Below are 22831 nucleotides of genomic sequence, written 5' to 3'. Positions count from 1 at the left end.
AGGAGCCTGTGGATAAGTGGGGACATGGTGTCCCAGGCAGGGACAACAGAAAGTAGACCAGCCCCGAGGCAGGAGCTGGCCTGGCCTGAGCTGTTACCTGGACTGTGGGGACAGATGTTACAGGCTCTTGTAAGGATCTAACTCTTACTCTGAGCGGGAGCCATTGGAGGATTTTGAATTGAAGAATGAGCTGATTTGACTTGGGTTTTAACAAGATCACCTTAGCTTCTCTGCTGAGACCAAACTGCAGGAGATCAGTTGGTAGGCTTTTGGGTTATCCCAGGGCCGAGAGGCTGGTGGTCTGGACCAGGGTGGTAGCGGTGGAGGTGCTGAGAACCTGGTAGGATACACTGTGCTGGCAGATTGGGTGTGGGGTGAGGCTGTGGAGTAGTCATGGATGACCCCATCTCAGATGGGGCTCCCTCAGGCAAGGAGGCCTCTCTGACGCCCACAGACCTGCACATATATCCTGTGCACCTCCTCCATGGGAACCGGCCATTTGTAATTCACACATCCATTGTTTAGTGTTTGTCTCCCACTAGAATAGTATTTGTCGGTGGCTAAAGCGGTTAGGAACTGAATGTGAGTGCTCAAGATTCTGTTACCCTCTGAGGTGTTTTCAGACCACTGAAAACATCCGCTTTTCAGTGGTCTGTATGTTTAGAAACCAACCAGTGCTGTAAGGCTGAAATGCCATTGTGAGAATTACAGAAATGAATCTAATTTCTCAACCAGATTGAAACTGTCCCCGGACATGCAGGTAGTCACAGGATCACCTCGGGTGAAAGGCAGCGTCGTCCGCAGGCCTGGGCCTTCCCAGCACACTGCCCATCGCAGGTGCCTGAGAGCAGGGCTAAGACTGACCCGAGCATTGGTTCTCTACCCCCACCCCTGCCCGCGAGAACACTTGCCACTTAGAACCAGGACACTGCGTTGAGAAATTAGCTGCCAGACTTGCTCATGGAGAAAGTCAAATAAATCCTGGATGTGTTTTCTCCCATTTAAAAAAAAAGGAATTAATTAAATACCTGTGAAAGGTAATGATCTTAGATCTAGATTAGTATCATTCACACCATTTTTTTCTCTTAAAAACTTAATTTTTTAAATGACAAAGCGAGAAGTTTCTGCAAAATGATTCTCAAAAGAGGTTATATGTTTTCATTCCCATATGTGGCAAATGAGATGCTAACCATAGGATCTCCTGGGTCTCCAGTGGCTGCCAGCTGGCACGTGAAGAGTAGTCCCTCTCTCTAATTGGTGTTTCTCTAATCCCTGGTGGGACTGAGCACTTTAAGGCTGCTCACTGTCATTGATACTTTTTATGTGAATCCTTCCTCCAGTCATTCTCCAACTGGGTTGTTGTCTTTTTCTTGTTTGCTTATTTGTACTTTTGTTTTCTGCATAAAAGAACGTTTTATATGAGGGATGGTAATCCTTGGCCTCTGTTGCATATTTTCTCTCACGGATGGTGGGTGTTCACTTTAGCTTGTACATTTCATAATTCAGAAATTGTGAATCTCTGTGGTGCAAAATCTGACAGCTAACTTTATGGCTTGCGTTTTTGAGCAATGCTTTGAAAGGCCCTTCTCAATCAGTACATTTTCTTTTGGCACTTACAGTTTTGTCTCTTATGCCTAAATCATTCATCTCTTTTATGTAAAGTGTAGCAGTTTTAACTTGGTTATGTCTGAGAGTTTTAGCCAGTTGTCCTTACACCATCTATTAAATGGTCCATATTTCCCATTGATCTAAAGTGACACATGTAACATACAAGTTCTTAGATGCTTTGGCACAGCAGTGGCATTCTTGACTTCCAGTTGAAATGGCTTTGCTAACTGGGAGATGGGCCGGACCTTTAAGTGTTGGCTGGACAGTCAGTGCTTCTGGCATCCTTTTGTTTTCTTGGGCACCTTAAGGGGGCTGGTCATTCTAGGATTGCGGCCTTGAGCTGGTAGAAACTCTTAGGGTTTGTTCAGGTCTTTATGTTACAGGCCACGGTGGCAGCCTAGTTGAGAAGATGCTCAGAGGAGCCTGGCTCATGTTTGGTGAGGAGAGTCCTTGTCCGTGGAAAGTGGCTTGGTCCTTTTTGTGCTGTGTGACTGTACCTGGATTTGTTTGTCACTTCACTGGATGGGGGACATTTGGGTTGTGTCCGGTTTGGGGCCACTGTGAGTAGGCTGCGATGAACATTCTTACATGTCTTTCCTTTCTCCTGGATAAACGTCTAGGATAGAATTGCGTAGTCATTGGCTGGGTGTATGTTTAATTGCCAGACTAATTTCCACAGTGCTTTATCAGCTTACACTTCCCACCAGGAATGTGTGAAAATTGCAGCTGCCCTGTATCCTTGTTAACATTCGTTATTGTCAGTGGGGTGAAGTTGCGTCTCACTGTCATTTTATGTTGCATTTCCCTGGTGACTAATGATGTTAAACACCTTTTTATGTGCCTGTTGGCACAGTTTTGTGAACTGTCTGTCCAAGTCTTTTGCCCATTTTTATTGATGATGTCATTGTTGGTTTTAACTTATATTGTAGTTCATTATATAGCTGGATGGGAGTCAAGTCAGATAGATGTATTGTAAATATACATTCATGTATAGGAAAATAAAATTTGTTTTTTCTTAATCCTTACCCAAGGATATTTTTTCCATTGGTTTTTAGAGAGAGTGGAAGGGAGGGAGAGAGAAAAAGAGAGAGAAAGAAACATCGATGTGAGAGAGACACATTGATTGGATGCCTCCCACAGGTGCCCCAACCGGGGCCGGGGATCGAACCTGCAACCCGGGTATGTGCCCTTGACCTCTGGTGCATGGGCCGATGCTCTAACACTGGCCAGAGTGGAAAATTAAATTTAAAAATATTATTTATAATAGCATCAAAAATGTCACACTCTAAGAATAAATCTAATGAAAGGTATGAAACACCTTTACACAGAAAACTATATAACATTGCTGAGAGAAATTGAAGAAGACTTACGTAAATGGAAAGTATACTTTGTTCACACATTAGAAGACCTGGTGTTGGTGAGATTTCGGTTCTACCCAGATTGATCCACAGAGTCAGTGCAATCCCAGTCAATATCCTATCCACCTTTTTTAGAAATTAGTAAGTTGATTCTAAAATGTATATAGTAGAAACACAAAGGATCTAGAATACCCAAAAAATCTTCTCAAGAAGAACAAAGGTGGAGGACTTACACTGCTAATACTACTCAATTTAAAGACTTACTATGAAGCTGCATTAATCAAAACAGTGTGGCCTTGGCATAAAGATAGATCAGTGAGGCGGAACAGAGTTCAGAAATACACCTATGCACATACTGCTAGTTGATTTTTACACGCAATGCAAAACTCAGTGGGGGAAAGGAAAGTCTTTTTCACCAATGATTGTGGATCAACTGGATGTTCAAGTGGATTTGGGATGGTTCATAAACTTAAATGTAAAAGCTAGAACCATACAGCTTCTATGTGAGAACATCGGAGAGAATTTTGGCATACACACTAACCACTAAGGGAAAACAGATGTGCTAGGAAAGTGGAGAGGCAAGCCACAGACTGGGAGATGATATTCAGAGTACGTGTTCTTAATGTTTTATTCTTTCCAAAAGTACTTCAGCATTGTTCGGGTCCATGCATCTTGTTATATCCTGTATTGACTATTTTGGGGGTTAATGTTAGATAAGGGACATTGTACCAGGGGACTGACTGGATTCTCCTTATTTCATCCTCTTGTGAATGTCAATTCCTGTGTCCGCTTTGCCCACCATACAGTGACTGCTTACAATAAACACAGTAGGTCTTAGATCACATTAGTCCTCGTAAATTATTTAGGTGTGAAGTGAAGCCAAAGGCAATACCAGGAGTCTCTCCTTTGGAAGGGACTAGCCTGTGAGACTTCTTGGTTATGAGGCCTGGTGTTTCATTAATTAATTAATTAATTAATTTAAAAAATATTTTTATTGATTTCAGGTAGGGAGAGGTAGGGAGAGGGAGGTAGGGAGAGGGAGGTAGGGAGAGAGAGAAACATCAGTGATGAGAGAGTGATTGATCTGCTGCCTCCTGCACACCCCCTATTGGGGATCGAGCCTGCAACCTGGGCATGTGCCCTGACTGGGAAGTGAACCTCAATCTCCTGGATCCTAGGTTGATGCTCAACTGCTGAGCTACGCTGGCTGGGTGAGGCCCAGTGTTTTAGGTGAGTCAACTGTTAGGCCTTGTACATCTACTTAGGAATGTGGCAAGAAGCTTTCAAGAGCTCACAAGAGGGGAAACAAATCCAAACTCTGTTTAGGTATAGAGTCTATTGCCCTGCTTCCTGGCTTTCATTTCTAAACCAAGCATAAAACCTACAGGAAAATAGAAACTAAAAAATGAAACAAAAGATGTAGAAGAACAACAATAAAATTTAAAATTTGAGGTAGAATGATATCTTAAAGACCATAGCAGTATGCAGTAAAAATCCCAAACTTGAGAACAAATGCTAAGAATGTTCAGTTGATTTTTGCAGTTGCATTTTATATGGATATGCATATATACGCACACATACATATATAGACACGTATACATACACACATACGTACACATGCATACCTGCATATACACACATATATACACATACACAGTACAACCACACATACACACATACACATACACACGCACACATATACATGCATCCTTACATACACATACATATCTACATAATACCCATACATATATACACAATACATAATATATACATAGCAGTGGGCAAAAGTAGGTTTACAGTTATGAGGGCGAGAGACACAGGCTAGAAACACTGGGAAGTAGGACTCACGGGACTGGTGGTCAGATGCGCTTGTCTGCCCCGATGCGTCTCCCCACCATGTCCAGTGTACTGATGAGGTCAGTCCCAGGCTCCTGCCAGGCTCTGTGTGACCTGAGCCTGCTTCTCTCTCCAACCTCTTGCCTGGTTTCTCCTGCTTCCTACTGCTCTCCAGCCCCCTGCCTACTTTCTGCCACTGGGAGACTCCAAGGCCATTCCCATGCTAGAGTGTTTCTGTTGGTTGGTTGTCCTGCCGGCAGGCCCTTTGCACAGTGACCCTCTCCATTCTCTAGGGCTCAGCTGGGCCATCCCCTTTCCAGAGAGGCCTTCCCTTTCCCCTCCTCTCAGGAAGATCCCTTTATTTGCCATGTTACTCATGCCCTTCATTGGTCATAATCTCGTATTGATCCTTGCCTCTGGCTCTTTCCCGTCTTGGTCACCACTCTATCCCCAGGGCCTGGCACTGAGCAGATGATAAATACTGCTTGACTGAGTCAGTGGTCTGAGATGGACTGGTACTACAGAGTCGAGAGGAATAGACATTGCTCTGTGCGATCCACCAGGGCAGTAATAGTCAACGAGGCCGCTCGGGGGGAGGCCAGCTGGTCAGCTTCCCAGCAGGTGCTTCGCAGTGGAGTGAGTGGCTCGCTGCCCTGGATTCTTGTGCTGGATGTTGGAGGTGACTAGATCATTTCCAAGGCCCCTTCCAACCCTTTAACTGTTTGATGGTGTTCTCATCACTGGGCTACTGTTCTTCTTTCAACACAGAATGGCATTGACCACTAGATGGCTCCTGTGAAATCTGTTCATCAAACTCAGTGAGAAAACTTATTTCCCCCTACACAGATGTGAAACAAAAGCTTCACAAAAGTCTGATCCCATACAATGTGTAATGCACACCAGTGTTTTCTGTTTTACTCTATTCTACATTTTAAAAAAATTTATTTTATTTTTGTTAATCCTTACCTGAGGATATTTTTTCTATTGATTTAGAGAGAGAGGGAGAGAGTGTGGGGGAGAGAGAGAGACATCGATGTGCGAGAGATACATCGGTTTTCTCACTGGGGCCCTGACCGGGGCCAGGGGTCGAAACTGAAACCCAGGTATGAGCCCTTGACTCTTTGGTGCGCAGGCCAACGTTCTACCACTTAGCCACACCTGCCAGGGTTTTACTTCATTTTTTTTTTTTTTTAATATGTCTTTATTGATTTCAGATAGAGGAAGGGAGAGGGTGAGAGAGAGATAGAAACATCAATGATGAGAGCGTTATTGATCGGCTGCCTCCTGCATGCAAGCCTGCAACCTGGGCATGTGCCCTGATGGGGAATCGAACCACGATCTCCTGGATCCTAGGTTGACCATCAACTCCTGAGCTGCGCCCAGTTGGACATCTACTTCATTTTTTAAATGCAGGTTTTCAGGCTGTTCCGTTGATTTCATGATATTGATGGGTCATAACTCACTGTTCGTAAAATGCTCTTTTGGGCTCCTGAGCCAGTTTACTCTTGTAATACTCTGGTTTCTTTGGACAGTCCGGCTTATAGCAAGTGGTGTTTGTAGGGAGCACTTTGTATGTTTCTGTGTTGAGTGGCTGCATTGAGTAGTGATCACAGCTGTTTCCTTATAAGTGTCTGTGGTGGTGTAAACATAAATGCTAGATACTGTGGGGGTTAGGGTACCTATTGCAGTCAGGGCTGCAGTAAGCCTTGTCAGTAGATATAAAGAAAAGAAGAGACAGTATCTGCTTCTGGGAGCTCAGAACCTATCTGGGAGACATCACCCCCCCCCCCCCCCTTAGGTTTCAGCTTACTTATTGAGCAACATGGAAATGAGTGCATTACTCGGACATTAGGTAGGATGCTTTAGGCTGAAAGCAACAGAAGCCTGGCTCAAGTTGGCTCCAAGGATGAAGACATTTACTGTCTCACAGAATGTCCTTTGAGTGGTAGAACAGGCTCCAGGCCCACAGTGGGATGGCATGGCCTCGTCAGTGGTCCGAAGGCTGGTACCACTCATGGTTGCCGGAAGACTTCCAGTGTAACCCGCCCGGGCTTCAGCTCCTGGACTTGGAACACTGGAGATTTAACTCCTTGTGGTGTAGACTGGGGTACAGAGAGTTTAGGCTACTATAGCATTTTGCAGGTTGTAGTTGTTTTGTTTGTTCCTGGTCTCCCCACTTGAACCCCCTTAAGGAATGTGAAATGACTGGATCTAGATATAGAGTGAGTACAAAACTTAGGTTGTCACTAGTGATGTTTGCCAAATGTTTCTGAACTTCCTTTCTTTGCGACACAGATTTTTTTGGCTCTCTGACTAAAAGCTTTAGCCAGTGAGTTTGCTGAGTGAGTAAATTGTTGTAAGTCCTGTATAGATGATGGGATGAGGTTGTTTGCTGTTTAGGGTTCTGGGAGAGGAATTAGTGATAAGAGGAAAGACCGAGGTGAGTAGTGGTCCTGTGGGAGCGTGATGGGCAGTCTGTGTAATAGAAAGGTGGATGGGTGAGTCTGTTTAAATGTGTAGCAGAGCACTGAATGTGCATTTGGTGGCCTTTGAGGTCGATACTTTTCTTCTGGATCCTTGACCTGGTTCCTGGGGACATGGCCACGAACCTTGGCCAGAATATACACTAATCTTTACTCACACGCCTTTTCTTTCATTCCTTTCAGGTTTGCAGTGAGCATTGGCTACTGGGACGACCCTTACATCCAGCATCTTGTGAGGCTGTCTAAAGAGAGGAAGGCTCCTGAAATTAACAGAGGCAAGCGACCCTCTTCTCCCCAACAACTCCTTGTCAGCTGAGTGGCCTGAAGTTTTAGGGATTTATTCTTAAAAGGAGTTCCAGTATGCACTGTCTCCAACAGTATATGAAAGTGCTCATTTCCCAACATCCTCACCAACACACCATATTAAGAAACTTCCAATTAAAAAATTATTTTTATTTTTAAAACAGCTTTTATTGTGGAAAATTTCAAACCGTGCAAAGGTGGAATCAAATGTGGATCAGTTTCAGTAATTATCAAATTTTGGCCATCAGTGTGAAACTTTTTTTAAAAAATATATTTTTATTGATTTCATAGAGAGGAAGGGAGAGGGAGAGAGATAGAAACATCAATGATGAGAGAGAGTCATTGATCTGCCAACTCCTGCCCCCCCCACCCCCTGGGGACTGAGCTCGTAACCTGGTCATGTGCCCTGACTGGGAATCGAACTTTGATCTCTTGGTCTCACACCATCCCGGCCAGTGTGAAACTTTTTAATCTTTGTTAATCTGATACTGAGAAGTGGTATATTAGAGAAGTTTTATTTTTATTCCTTTTCCGGGTAAGTTCGGAGATCATTTTCACATGTTGAAAAGCCATTTATATATCTTTCACTGTGAAGTGTCTGCTCGCCTAAGGCATGACTTTTTGTTGCCTTATTGCATGGTTGGTGAAACCATTAGGCTCTTTAAGTACTTTCTATCAGGGAAGTCAAAGGACTTGACAGGCCCGACCTTGTCTCAGCCAGACTGAGAAATTAACCAAGTGATGACCATTGCTGTGTGTACCGGGAGTCCTGGCCCTGAAGACTGGATCCTGGAGGGGTGTCTGTAAGAAAAGCAAAGACATTTGAAAATGGGCCTTTCTGAGAATAACGGCATGGTATTTACTTGGAGCTGAGGGTGACACAGGCATTAGTAAGCTTGAGCAGAGCCTAGCCAAGAGGTCTTCAGCTTCCCCCCTGTGCGCCTCCCTCCTCCTCCTCTCTCTGGCTCTGAATCTCTAGTTTGGGGACCTACACCCCACTAGGAGAGTGCTTCCCAAACAGCGTGTGGTAAGGCTATGTATTTTTCCAATACCCAATCCATTGAAACAATTTACTAGAGAAATAAATGAAGAAGACATACAAAATATAAGTGCAAATGATGAGTAGATTCCACAGGCATAAAAATCCTGTGAAGCTGCAATAAAAGTTTCTAAATGCTACTCTCAAATTTGGTTCTTAAAACACTCACACTCTGAGCAGCAGGGCTCCCGAGCGCGGGCAGATCCTCCCTCCCTCCCTCCCTCCCTCCCTCCCTCCCTCCCTCCCTCCTCTGTGTCCCATATCCCAGCCCGGCATAGCAGGCCGTGTTCTCAGGGAGCCTGTGCCTGTGCCTGTGCCCTGCTGCCCCAGCCTGACGCCCTTTGATACAGGTGGAGCCTCTAACCTGCAGGGCCGATGTGAAAGCAGCGTGATGAGAAACACCACTGTCTTTGCTTTGAGATTTGTCTGCCGAATCCTCTGACTTAAAAATACTGTTTGCCATTAGATTTTGCAATTTGAGTTTTACCAGGTACTGGCTAGCTTTCTCTGTGGCTGTGAAAAAGGTCAAGAGGTGAGATTCCCAGAGGTCATTTGGAGGAGGAACATTTAGATCAGATGTTTTAATGTAAAACCCTTTTCCTCCTTAAGTCAAATTATAGGACATTTTATTTCTCTTAAGATAGTTGATTCCACCATTAAATAGATTGTGCTCCGTTTGGTTCAGACAGCTTTAAAAAAGGGAAGAGAATCTGAAAGTTGCATGTCTCAGGTAAAGTCTGCAGCCGCACTGCCGACCCTGAGGGGGGCGGAGTGTTCTGTTCTGCTCTTCAGGTGGCTCTGCAGGGTCCCTGTTGTCAGCGCTGAGGGACAGATTGTTTCTCTCTCTCTTTCTTAGGATATTTTGCTCGAGTGCATGGCATCAGTCAGCTTACAAAGGCATTTCTACAGAAGACAGAATGTCACTGTCAAATTATAAACCTTGGGGCTGGGATGGATACCACCTTCTGGATATTAAAGGTAAGTTAAAATTCCTCTTCCTTTTTCTTCAATTGTTTGCATTTAATTTTTGAAGATTTTTACCTGGTTCAAAAAATTTTTTAAAAATCTATTAAAACAAATGCAGTGACAACCCATCTGCCTCCTGTCCCTAGCGCTTGCATGCCCTAGCCACCAAGCCCCGTGCTCCATCGCACCAGGTCCTCATGAGGAATGTGGGGCTTGTTTCTCATCTTTTGCTGTCACGTGCAGGGCCTTAATGAAAATCTGTACGTTTTCCTCTGCAAGCGTAGAGATGTATCAGGAGAAAACATGCTATTAGTGGAATTGGCAAGACAGAGCACACACATTAGTAATGTTGATGATAAGATTTTATTGTCAGCATAACTGTCTGTGAAATTTGGAGAATCGCACAACTGGGTGATGGTAACGTGATGCAGGGCCCTTTTGTAGCCATTCTTTTTTAAAAAAATACGTTTTTATTGATTTCAGAGAGAGGAAGGGAGAGGGAGAGAGAGAGAGAAACATCAATGATAAGAGAGAGCCATTGACGGCTGCCTCCTGCATCCTCCCTACTGGGGATGGAGCCTGAAACCTGGGCATGTGCTCTGGCCGGGAATTGAACCATGACTTCTTGGTTTATGGGTTGACGCTCAACCACTGAGCCAATCTGGCCGGGCTGTAGCCATTCTTTGACTGGTACCCTTAATTGCCCTCCTAGGGTTCAAAACAGGTCTACTCAGTCACTCATATGAAGGGGAACTTGAGTCTAGTTAGAGGAGAACCAGAACTACGGTGCTGGTCTTTGACTCCTGGGCTTGAATTTTACCACCAAACCCTTTCCCTACAAAGACCTCATGGTTGAATTTCCTTTTTTATAGGTTTGTACAGATTTTTTTCTTGGTTCTTCTGTGAGGTGGTCACAAGGCAGTAATGGGTACATGCATTTCCCAGATTTCTTGCAGACACACAAAGATAAGTTAGAGTGTATGGGTGTAACCTGGCCTGCATGTCTGTCTGGTCCATAGCAGCTCACCTGATAAGGGCTGTCGTCCTCAGAGCTCCCAACCTTTCCCTTCCTGAAGCAAGAACTCAGCGTCCTCCACTTAGTTGTAGGATTAAGTGCTTGCCTCTGCATTCTCCATTCAGATAAGAATAACTCACATTGATGAAGTGCTTTTACAAACAGGATCTCATGAGTTCATGCGAGAGCTCTGTGAGGGGGGTGTGTGCAGACGGGGCTGCGAGAGCTGTCTTTTCCAGATTGGCCAGCCAGTGGCATGTGAATGTGGGACAGCTTGACCCAGATTCCTTGTTCTTTACCTGCAGCCCTGTGCTTGTTTGGAGGCATCTTTTCTGTGGGTTGATTGAGCCTCTAATGCAGTGAGCATGACGTGGCACAGGCACTGGCCAGAATGCAGGGAGAGAGTGTGAGGGATGGTGATGGGCCTCTGTAATGCAGTGAGCATGGCGTGGCACAGGCACTGGACAGAATGCAGGGAGAGAGTGTGAGGGGTGGTCACGGGCCTCTGGAGAAATCCCTCCTCTGGGCCTGACACCTTTTGACTTGGTCAAGTTTGTTTTTTTCCTGCCATGCTGATGGGTTAATAATGAATAAATCTGAGATTTTTATTTCTGAGCAGGGTCCACTGAGGCTCATGTGCCCCTTCCAAGAAGAAGGGTGTCCACCAGTAGTGAGGAAGGAGATAGCACAGTGTCTGAAAGTCCTTTGTGGAAGTGTTTTTGTTGCTTGAAAGTGTTTTTTAAAAACATAAAGTTCCTCTTTTTACAAAAAACAAAATTATGGTTGTTGCTTTTTTAGAGTGGAGACCGCAGGGGCCCCATCTGGCCTGCTTTCTGTTTCTGTGAATCAGGTTTATGGGAGAGCAGCCCCTCCCATGTAGGTACATCCCTGTGGCTGCTTTGGCACAGTACCCGAGGAGGCGAGCAGTGAGGACAAGACACCCTGGGGCCTGCGAAGACTAAAATACTTCCTGGCTCTTTATGAGAAGTCTGCTAATCTCTGTAGAGACACATTTGCTGCTCTGAAAGGGTAGGAAAATTGTGTCCATCGGTCTCATCTCATGCAACTTGCGCCTGGTGTGTTCCCCCGGCTGTGGGAGCCGAGGCTTAGCCGGAGTTCCAGGCTTTCTGCCACCGCTGCTGTGTGACTCACTCATGAGCTCTAAGGGGCTAGCTAGACGTCAGAAAGCCCATTTCATTCACTGGAGAAAACAAATTAAACACAAAGTCAACTGGCCACAAAACCCGGTCATGTGCTGAATAGGTCTTCATGGTCTGACACACCCAGAAAATGCAAGTTTTCTTTTTTCCTGTTTTTCCCCCCTCTTTCTTTCTTTGCATTGTAACAGTTGATAAAAATCTTTTGTTTTTTTGCTAAAATAAACCTGTTCAGGGGAACAACTACTAGATGAATTTAAGGGTTTTATGCACCTTATAGAGGTTACAGTTGATTTCCTTATAAAAAACGTTTTCAAGAACCTGTGCAGAACGGTCAGGAATTCCCTAGAGCACAGCTGATGAAAACAGTCCATGACTATTCAGCCCTCACAGCCTTCTCCATGGGCGAGCACCATCCTGTACCTCTCAGTCACACACCGGGTTGAAGGTATGTGGAGAATGGTCATGAGACACCTCTATAGCTGCCTGCTGTGAACCACTTGCCTTCTCCATGGGAACCACCATGGTCTGCACGTGGGTCGGGGCAGATAGACTCCTTGCAGAGCTGGTGTCGCAGGTGTGTGTGCTTGCTGCTGCCTAGAGGGCTGATCCTAGATGCGGCTGTGGTGACATGGTGTGGGGGCTGTGGGACATGTCATTGAGGCTGCATCCACAAAGGACTTTGCACCTGGTAGGTGGGTACAGAAGACACAACAGCTGGGTATAAGAGAAGTTTGAGCGACACTGTGGTGAAGGGTAAAATTACTCTTGTCCTTTTCTTTCTTTCTCTCTCTCTGCCCCTCCACCTTCCCCTTTTTCCTGACGACCATCCTCCATGTGGGAGGGGGAAGGCTGGATCCCACAATTCTGATATTTGCTTTTAGGGGCCCCCTGCCTGCTAGGAATTGCTTGCTCATAATTTCTGCCTCTATTGTGCAGCTGCAGGGGTGGTTCTGCTGCGCTTTCTAGCGGTTTTCCATCTCTTGTTACTGTCTGCATTGCGGTGCCCTTACCTGCCCAGGTGCTCAAGTCAGAAACCAGGGTGTCAGCCTTGCCCTTCATCCAATCCTGCACCAGTGAAGCTACTAGGTTCTGCAAGGCAGCAACTTACTTTTTTTTAATCTTTATTGTTGAAAGTATTACAGATATCCCCCCTTTTTCTCCCCATTGATCCCCTACTCCCTGCAGCCGCCCCCCCTTCTCCAGACCTTCACCACACTGTTGTCTGTGTCCATGGGTTATATATATAAGCATATAAGGTCTTTGATTAATCTCTCCCCAACCACTCCCTTGCCCCCGCCTTCCCACTGAGATCTCAGTCTGTTCCATGCTTCTGTGTATCTGGATCTGTTTTGTTCCTCAGTCTGTTTTGTTTATTAGATTCCACATATGAGTGAGATCATGTAAAACTGAATCAGGAAGAATCAGAAAACCTGAATAGGCCGATAACAACTGATGAAATCAAAGCAGTAAAAAAAAAACCTCCCAGCAAACAAAGCCCTGGTCTGGATGGCTTCACAGGGGCGCTTTCTAATTCTTTAAGTTGTAGGGTTTGATAGTTTACTAAAACTTTTTCTTCATTTTTGAGGAAGGCCTGCAGTGCTATGAACTTCCCTCTTAGGACTGCTTTCTCTGTGTCCCATAGATTTTGGGTGGTTGTGTGTTCATTTTCATTTGTTTCCAGGAAGTTTTTGATTTCTTTTTTGATCTTATTGGTAACTCATTCCTTGTTGAATAACATGCTGTTTAGCCTCCATGCGTTTGAATGTTTTTGAGTGTTTTTACTATAGTTGATTTCTAATTTCATGCCCTTGTGATCTGAGATGCTTGATAGGATTTCAATCTTCTTGAACTTGTAGAGACTGGTTTTGTGTCCTATCTTTGAGAATGACCCATGTGCCCTTGAGAGGAACGTATATTTTGCAGCTTTGGGGTGAAATGTTCTGTAAATATCAATTAAATCCATCTAATATAGTGTGTCATTTAGTCAGTGTTTCTGTGTTGACTTTTTGTCTGGAAGATCTATCCAGGGAAGTCAGTGGGATGTTAAGTCCACAACTATGACTGTATTGCTGTTGATCTTTCCCTTAAAGTCCTCAAGGTCCTTATTTATTGCCTATATTGATAGGTTCTTATTTATTGCCATTTTAATTCTTTATGCCTATGTTTCTCTATTTCTTATTATTACAGCAATCCCTTTAACATTTCTTGCAATGCTTCTATTTCTACTTCTAATTACAGCAGTTCCCTTAACATTTTCTGCAATGCTGGTTTGGTGGTGATAAACTCTTTTAGCCTTTTTTTTTGTCTGGGAAGCTCTTTATTTCACCATCTATTTTGAATGATAGCCTTGCTGGATAGAGTAGTCTTGGTTTCAGACCTTTGTTTTGCATTACCTTGAATACTCCATGCCATTCCCTTCTGGCCTGTAGAGTTTCTGATGAGAAGTCAACTGACAGCCTTATGGGAGCTCCTTTGTAGGTAACAGATTGCTTTTCTTTTGCTGCCTTTAAGATTCTCTTCCTGTCTTGAATTTTTGGCATTTTAATTATGATGTGTCTGGGCATGGGTGTGTTTGGATTCTTCTTGCTTGGGACTCTCTGTGCCTCCTCAATTTGTATGACTTTTTCCTTTGCCATGTTAGGGAAATATTCTGCCATTATTTTTTCAAATAGGTTCTCTACCCCTTGCTTACTTTCAACTTCCTCTGGCATTCCTGTGATGCGAATATTGTTACATTTCATGTTGTCCCACAGCTCCCTGAGACTGTCCTCTTGTTTTTTAATTGTTGTTTTTTCTTTTTGCATCTCTGATTGAGTGATTTTTTTCTACCTTCTCTTCTAATTCACTGATCCAGTCCTCAGCTTCCTCTAATCTGCTTTTTATTCCTTCCAACGTATTCTTTATTTCTGCTATGTCATTCTTAATTTCCTTCATAGTTTCTGTACCTTTTTTCATGCTATTGAGCATCCTTACAATCAGGATTCTGAACTCTGTATCTGATAGATTGCTTCTCTTTGTTTTATTCAGCTCTTTTTCTGGAGACTTCTCTTGTTCTTTCATTTGGGACTTGTTTTTTGTTCTCCCCATTTTGGCTACCTATTTGGGTTTGTTTCTATGTATTCGGTAGGCCTGCTACTACTCTCAGTCTTTTTGGATGGTCTCTGGTGCAGGCCAGTGTCAGATAATGTTTGACTGGCCTTGAGTACCCTGTTTGGTGCTATCAACAACCCACGGCTTGAAGTCCCTTCTGCTGGGACTGGGTGCTGTTGGACAGGACTGAGATGCACACCAAAGCCTGCTTTTCCAAGGTCTGGATCCAGAAGCAGATCAGGCAAAGACTCAAAGCCTTCTGAGCCTCCCTCTGTCTGAATCTGTTAATGAGCCTCAGGCTTTAGAAACTCCAGGGGTTAGAGCCAGTGATTTTCTAGCAGGGTGGGGCAATTGCTTCCCCCTCAGGCAAAAGCTGCTTGGAAGATAAATGTCTGCCTCTGCAGTATGGAGGAATGACCAGGCACAGGAATCTTGAGGGATGCCCTCTGAGCTTTTTCTCCAGAGTCCACAACCCTAGGTTTTCCTTGCACAGCTCCAGTCCACTCTGCCCTCCCTCTGCTTGAGCCCAAGGTGAGTAGCTGCACATGAAACTGTGTGTGTTGGCCCTTTAAGAGGGTGTCTGCGTTTCCATCTGTATATCCCTGGCAGACAGAAACCTGGCTGCTTTTCACAGCCAGATATTATGTGGGCACCTTTCTCAGTTCTGGTGCTCTGGGCTGGGGAGCCTGGCCTGGGGTTTAGGCCCCAGAGTCTCAGTAGCAACCCCCCACAGCTGAGATCTCCCTCCGGACCTTCAGCTGCTGCCTGTTGGAGCCCAGCCAGCCCTCTGGCACCTCTGCACTTCCTACCAGTCTCTGTGTGGTCTCCCCTTTTCCTCCTTGTTCATGAGGGTCCTCTCCAGCCTGTCTTCAGTTACAGTTGATTATTCAGGATGGTTTTTCTATAGTTGTAATTCCAGTTTGGTCCTGGGAGAGTGTCAGTGTAGCTTCCACTCAGTCCACCGCCATCTTTAATCTCTCCAGTAACTTTCTTTTCTTTCTTCTCCGTCTTTTTAAAAAATACGTAGTTTCTGGAATATAGTGCAGGTGGGCACAAGGGGGTTAAAAGTGTCTATGGAGGGAGACACTGGGCATGTGGGCCAGGTGTGAAGCGTCTTGTCCTTGCTGGGTCTCAGAGGCATGAGGAGCTCCTGCAACGTGACATGCATCCTTTAGTGACACCAGAGGGGTATTTTACAGTCCGTGTAGGTGTGACAGCTGACAGGGAGAGGAAGCATTGGAGAATGGTCCCAATCAAGCTAGCAAAAGACGCAAAGGGAAGCAGAGCCGTGTGTCCGTGTGTCTGTGTTTCTGTTTGCCTTTCACACTTTTTTACTGCAGCCCAGAGTAGAACATAAATGTATACCCCAAGCCAGGACCCACATCTGTGTACCTCTGTCTGTAAGTGATAAAGGCACATAGGTGGTGCTGACTGTCACTCTTGTATTTCCTCAGTAATTCTCACAACTCCATGAGGTGTTATCATTACTTTTCACATTGGGAAACCTTGGCCCAGGGAGTTGAGTGCGTTTCCCGAGGCATCACAGCAAACAGGTGGTGGAGTTGGGATTTGAACCCTTGCCCCTGGGCTCTACAGTGCCTGTTCTTTATCTCCCCATATACTCCACTCACAGAAAAAAGTAAATGTATCACAAAATAATACTAGCCCTCATTACATGCTTTTACTTTTCTTTTTTCCCCCCGATACTGGCTATTTTATTCTATTTCATCCCAAACTGCTGGGCAGACCCACTACATACATTGATTTCCTCACCCAGGCTGTTAGGTCCCAAGCTGCTTTTTGGAAAATACTGCCCTGTCCTACTTCCAAAGTGCCTTTTACCTCCCACCTCCATCCCAGTGGGATGCCCCAGCTCAGGCCCCCCATTACTTCTTACCTGGATGACCTCAGTGGCCTTCTAACTTTTTCCTCCATTCATTCTTCATGCTGAGACCAAAATAATTTGAAAAGTGCATTACTGACCCTATCATTCCCCCGATTTAAGGTCCTAAGTGCCACATTGCTCTTCGGGGCCTCACACTTGGCCCATGAAGATGACCAGTAAATGTTGCGTGAATATGTAATTCTACAGATTACTGTGTGTTTTTTCTCAGGATCAAGATCTTCTCCCAAGTAAATATTTTGAAGTCGACTTTCCAATGATAGTCACAAGAAAACTGCACAGCATCAAGTAAGTGTGGCTTTGGCCGGAGAAAAGAATCCAGAACCAGCCTCAGTGGGTGGCAGCTGGTGGCCAGGCTCTCGTCTTGTGCACTGCTTTCCTGTGACCACCTCCCACCTTCCTTCTTCCCTGGGACCCTCATTCCAATGTGCCGTGCAGCCTTCAAAATGAAACACACCCTCTCCTGCAACTCTGACCACTGATGTAGTTCTCAAGGGAGAGTAGTTTGATACTTTGATTTTTTTATGTGTATTTTGTTTGCTGCTTTGTCCCCAGGGCATAGAAAGGTACATGGTCCAGAGTAGATGTGCAGTAAATATTTTTGAATGAGTGAATGGAGACTGAAGTTAGTCAGTGATTCTCTATGAGCCGTTGCGGGGCATTCCAGGTTTCAGAGGGTTTGTAGAGTTGTAGACGACTAGTTTGCTAGTCTTTGCTGAGAGCTTGCGTTGCCTCACACCATGGTTGATGCTTCACTTGGGTTGTCTCACCCAGTTCTCAGCAGACTCATGAGTTAAGTGCTCTTGTTAGCCCCTTTTACAGATGGGAAACTGAGGCTTGAAGTTTGGTTAGTTTGCCTGAGGTCATCCAGCTTGCAGGAGGTGGAGCTGAGATTTAAACCCTGACTTAAAGCCCAAAGTCAAGGTTTCTTAATAGTGCTAACCCACACTTCCTCCCTCCTGCTTAATTCAGTCATCGAAACAAAATCCTAATTATATTTACAAAACTTAATAAGCATAAAAATTTAAGCTTGTCCTTTAGAAATGTCTAATCTGCACAAGGTGGGAATATTTTTCAAGCTTTGTTATTTCTACTTTATCCTATGAAAGTAAGATTTTTACCCTTTTCAAATAGGAAATAATATTTTGTATTAAAAGTGTTTTTCAGTTGATTATGGCAGTTCTGATGCTCAGGCTGTTAGAACTTGGGAGTAAGTGAAGGGGCTCTGTCAGGCTAGTGGTGGTTTCTGGAGCAGGAAATGTGCTGGTGTCTGTGCATGGTGCTCGGGTACTGACAGTTGGCTCTCTGATTTTTTTCATAGTCTTGATTGGGGGTGTCATCAGATAGACGTTTCTGAACTTTAGATCTGAGTAAGTCAACTTTTTTAGTTATCCATGAGAAATAGTAGCTATTTTTATTTTTTTTAAATGTTTGTATTGATTTTAGAGAGGAAGGGAGGAAGGGGGAGAGAGAGGGAGAGAGAGAGAAACATTGATGTGAGGGAGAAACATCGATCGGTTGCCTCCCGCATGCACCCCAACCAGGGGTTGAACCCACAACCTGGGTATGTGCCCTGACTGGGAATTGCACCAGGACCTCCTGGTTCATAGATCAACGGTCAACCGCTGAGCCATGTTGGCTGGGCCATCTTTAAAATTTAATTTGAGAAGAGGCAAGAAACTAGAGATATCTTGACAGATACTGGAACATTGGGAAATTCTTACTGGCCTGTCTTGAGCTATTTCTAAGTTTGAGTGTTTCACATCAGTTTGTGATTGACATCAAATTCTGAGTATAACACTTAGCTGAGACACGTGTCCACTTAAGTTTTACTGTATGTGCCTCAGGTCAAATGGAATTGAGCAAAAGCCCCCACAGTGTTAATACGTTTGCCACTTTTATAGTGGTTGTCTGCGTTTTTGTGGTAAATAAGCTGCCTGACTCATCTTTCCCCTCTTTCCCACCTCCCCATAGATTCAAACCTGTCCTGTCAAAACCCATCTTAGAGTTACATTCAGAGGACTCACTTCAAATCGGCAAGTACCCTTAACCTAAGTAGTGCAGTGTGGGCTATATTATATAGCTGTTTTGCTTGACTTCCCTTTTCTTTTTTAAAGATGGCCTGTGTGCGCGCGTATGTGTGTGTGCAAGTGTGCGCGTGTGTGTGCATGTTCCTGTGTGCACCTGTGCACATGATGTTACGGTGTCTACTTCTGATCCATGCATACTTCCTGCAGTTTCCGTGAAGGATTTTAAAACAGCTTTTTGTGTGTTTTATTAGATTTCCATAGGTCCCCAATCTTAAATCTTTCAAAAAATCTAAATTAGTTGCCAACATTTTGAAAATAGGAGATTTTTAATGAGAACCTGGATTTCCCGCTTTCCTTGGAAAGAGCAGATCTGGCACCTGTGGGCCCTTACTCCTCCACGGAAGTCCTGGGGAGGACAGAGTGTCCCGCTTCTGTCCCCACTCCTGGGGGGCCTCTGTTTTAGGTCTGACCTGCCTCACCCTATGTCACCTCCTTGGCTCCTGTGCTCATTTTCCCCTCCAATTTTAATTATAAATGTTTCTAACGACACTGTCCTCATTTCTAAGTTCTTCAAGTTAAGGTGAATCTCTTCCAGAGTCTTCCATCATTTTCAGTCTGTCTGACAGAGAAGTTCTGCTTAATACTAATTCAGGTCAGAAAACCCGCAGAGGGTGGTCTTCCTGGATGGTGGGCACAGACAGCCTTGAGCACATGTCAGACAACTCAGAGCCCTTGTGTGCACAACCACAGCGTGTTAGTCAGTCAGTCCTCCTAGTGACGGGTCCCCAGTCACGCTTCCGCAGGAAATGTCTCCCCCACTCCTGTTTCCCTCACCCCGTTGTAAGCAGAACCAGTTTAGGCTTTGCCACTTGCTGGCCATTTGTTTGCTTTTCCACACTTTTGCTGTGATGATTTTCTATATATTCAGTTACTGTTTGTGTCAGAACAATTGTCTATAGCAAGAGATCTAACACTTGACATGACTTTTGATCAATGTAGAAATACAGGAAGTAGAAAGTAAAGACCCTCCGCAACCCCTCCCCACCCCAAGGAAAGCACTCACTGCTCAGTGTTTTGGACTATAGGTGACGGTTATACCCAGAGATGGGCCAGGGCGCACACGAACCGGTCCTGCACCTGGCGCATTAGAGGGTTCCGCAGATTTCTATTGAATGAATGCCCATCAAATAAATGTGTGTTGTAATTCAATATATACATGTTCAATGAGTGAATCTGTACTTCTGTGTATAAACCTGTATTTATATGTAATATTAATAAACTGAATAATTGACACGTACTGTTTGAAACTTGCTCTCCTCACATGCCAACAGATCATGGCTGTGTCTCTTCTGTCTGCTTGGGCAGCTCTCTGCATCATCAATTCCAGTGGCTTCATAGTACTTCCCTGCACGGAAATTCTGTTTCGTTTAATCTTTTCCCTCTGATGGTCATTGAGACTGCTTCCCTTCGTGTTGATTTATATTAAGCAGTGCTCTAGAAAACATACATATGTATGTGTGCGTATTTGCAGGAACTGCCAGCTCAGAGAATTACATTCTATGGATTTTACTAGCTGTGACCAGACTGTTCTTCAAGACCCTTTTTACTAATTTCTGCTTCCACTAGAGGGGTAAGGATTCCCATTCCCTACACCTTCACTAACACTGGGTATTACCGTTTTAAAAATCTCTCCCAACCTGGCCAATGCGCTGCCCACACTCTCACACTCCCACCAGGCCAAGGTCGTCCTCACTCACTGAGCGCTGCCCTGCCCGGGAGGTGCACACTGGAGCCGGGCCTCCCTCCTGTGGAGGGCCCACGGAAGGAGGCGTGCGGGACTGTGCGGCCAGCGTAGGTGCTAGGTGGCTGTCGTGCTCCCAGTGCTGCCGCTGTGTCCTCAGCCTCCAGCCAGCCCTGCCTGGTGGCCAGCGGTGGCTGTGCATTTGTGGAACTGAGTGCCTGCGTTGCTCCTAGGATACCTCTGCTGCCCTCCTCTTCCTCAAGACTGCTTCCACTCTTCCTGCTTGGGGGCCCCAGGGCGCTAAAGCTGACTGCACACACTGCCTTCTCCGTGTTCCCATAGCCAGAGATAGGACCTGACACCTTTGGTGACCAGTCTCAGGGCCCCGGGTGACCTTCACTGGTGCATGTGGAGCTTGAAGTATGGGTGGATGGAGTTCAGAGGATTGTTTGTGGGGTCACCCAAGCCACCACTTGTCAAGAGGTTGTAATAGCCTTAGCCCAAGCACCAGGCTGGACAGGAAGGCGCACTTCACTAGAAAGCTGGGGGGATGCTGAGACGTTTGAAGCCTCATGAGAATCTTGTCACATCCTTAACAGATGGGGCGGTGTGCTATGATGTGCAGCGTATTTTACGTGGCTGGGGCCATCCCACAGTGAGCAGCCCACGTCAGATGGCGTGGCTCGAATTCCTGAGAGACCTTTATGCAGGCAGAGGGTACCCCTCACCTAGAGTGAGGCCTCGGATTGACAAAGCAAGCCAAAGGAGAGAATCTAACCTTTGCAGAGGTGCAAAGGATTAATGGAAATTTTTGGAAAAGGTAAAGAAACAGAATTTAAGCAAAAAGTGCCAAATGACTGCGGAACAACAGTAGATGAGCTAAAGAGGCTGATCCATTTGCAGACAGAGAAGCTCCATCCATTGAGAACGAGCTAGAGTCCAATGATAGAAATATGATTTGGGAGCAAAAATATAATTCTACCCTTGACTAGGAAATGGTGCACATGGAGCAAAAGGTCAAAAGAAATGATGTAGAACTTGAAGAGGAAGAATTTTGGGAAAAGGAATTAATACAGATTGAACAGGAAAATACAAAACAGCTGAAGGATCAACTTCAAGAAAGACAGAAAAGAATAGACTTTGCAAGAGTGAAAAGGGCCGTTTGTCTCAGGCCCAGACAGTGGAACGCCGTCTCAAAGCAGAAAATTGCAACAGAATTCCGGGGGCACAACTCACAGGGCTTCAAGGGAAGGTCGGGAAGGTCACAGGGGAAACTGACAGGCCCGCGAGTCGGAGGCCGGATGGTGATGCAGAAGCTGTGGGAAGGTCACTGAGTGACTACAGGACAAAGAGCGAGGACTGGAGCAGTTGACTGAAGAGCTGCGGAGAGTCGTCTCCAGCAGTTCATCCAGCAGACGGGCAGAGCTGCATTTTCCCAGTGGAGCCCATCGAAGTGGAGGCCTCACATGCAGGCGCCGTTCCAGTCTCATGCCCGAGGTGGCCGAGGTCCTCTCGGCAACTCCCCAGGAATCTTTGTGGTCTACGGAATCCTGCCTCGTCTGGTTTTAATCCTGGAGGCACATACGTATGTACAACATTGCCTGTCTTTAGGGGAGAGACCCAATGAAGGCATGACGGACAGTAAAAAAAAGTTTCTCCCAATCCGATTTCTCCCAGGCGAAGTGATGTCTTGGTATTTAAAAATGTTACGTAACTTTGCTAGCGAGACAGCATATTTTTCCAGAATAGTTAAACTCCTTTGAAACCCACTCTGAGGCCGTGTGCTGTACTAAACATATTCTGTTCCCCGCACAGCGAGGGGAAGGCGTCCTTCGGGGGCAGGGAGTGACCTATCCCTGCACCGCTTGAGTAGCCCCCATGTCCCCACTTCAGAGTGGCCCCAAGGCATGCCGGGTGTGTGCTGTTGGAGTCCGCCGTTGCTGGTGAACCTCAGTGGGGCATGCCAGCCTGCCCTGGCACCTGGCTGGGCCTGGCCGGTGCACCTCATGCCACTGACCCCTTCAGCTCTGCTGCCCTGTGCTCAGTTTTTAGGCGTCATGACTGGGCATTTCTGCTCTCCCTCCTACCTGTAGCTCCACCCTCTCTGAGTAAGGTGTCTCCCCTGAGCTACATGCTTCAAAATTCTGGATTTTTTTCTGTGTGTTTTTTTTTTTTTTTTTTTCAGGGATAGAAAAGTTCATTTTAAATATGCTTCTTATTAATATGTGTGTCATTTGCAGGAAGGCACATAGGCTTTTGGGAGTCATGTGATTTCATAGTGGGGCAGACAAGTGCCTCC

At 45.4% G+C, this 22831-nt stretch overlaps 1 protein-coding gene and 1 pseudogene across 2 annotated transcripts in view; both read left to right on the top strand.

The window, feature by feature from the left end:
- LCMT1 (leucine carboxyl methyltransferase 1) overlaps positions 1 to 22831 on the top strand; it is a 40685-nt gene that overhangs the window by 4903 nt on the left and 12951 nt on the right. Inside the window, exons 2-5 of the mRNA XM_081132341.1 lie at positions 7469 to 7560; positions 9484 to 9605; positions 16973 to 17049; positions 18736 to 18797. Of these exons, the coding sequence (XP_080988467.1) occupies positions 7469 to 7560; positions 9484 to 9605; positions 16973 to 17049; positions 18736 to 18797 (353 nt within the window). The remainder of the gene's footprint in view (positions 1 to 7468; positions 7561 to 9483; positions 9606 to 16972; positions 17050 to 18735; positions 18798 to 22831) is intronic.
- LOC308554418 (ras association domain-containing protein 8 pseudogene) lies at positions 20496 to 21949 on the top strand (annotated as a pseudogene). Its single transcript has 2 exons — positions 20496 to 20642; positions 20947 to 21949. The product of its transcript is annotated as a ras association domain-containing protein 8 pseudogene (transcript).

Source organism: Miniopterus schreibersii (genome assembly GCF_964146895.1).
Source record: "Miniopterus schreibersii genome assembly, chromosome: 3".
Lineage (NCBI taxonomy): Eukaryota > Metazoa > Chordata > Mammalia > Chiroptera > Miniopteridae > Miniopterus > Miniopterus schreibersii.
This window is presented reverse-complemented; position numbering and strand designations above follow the sequence as displayed.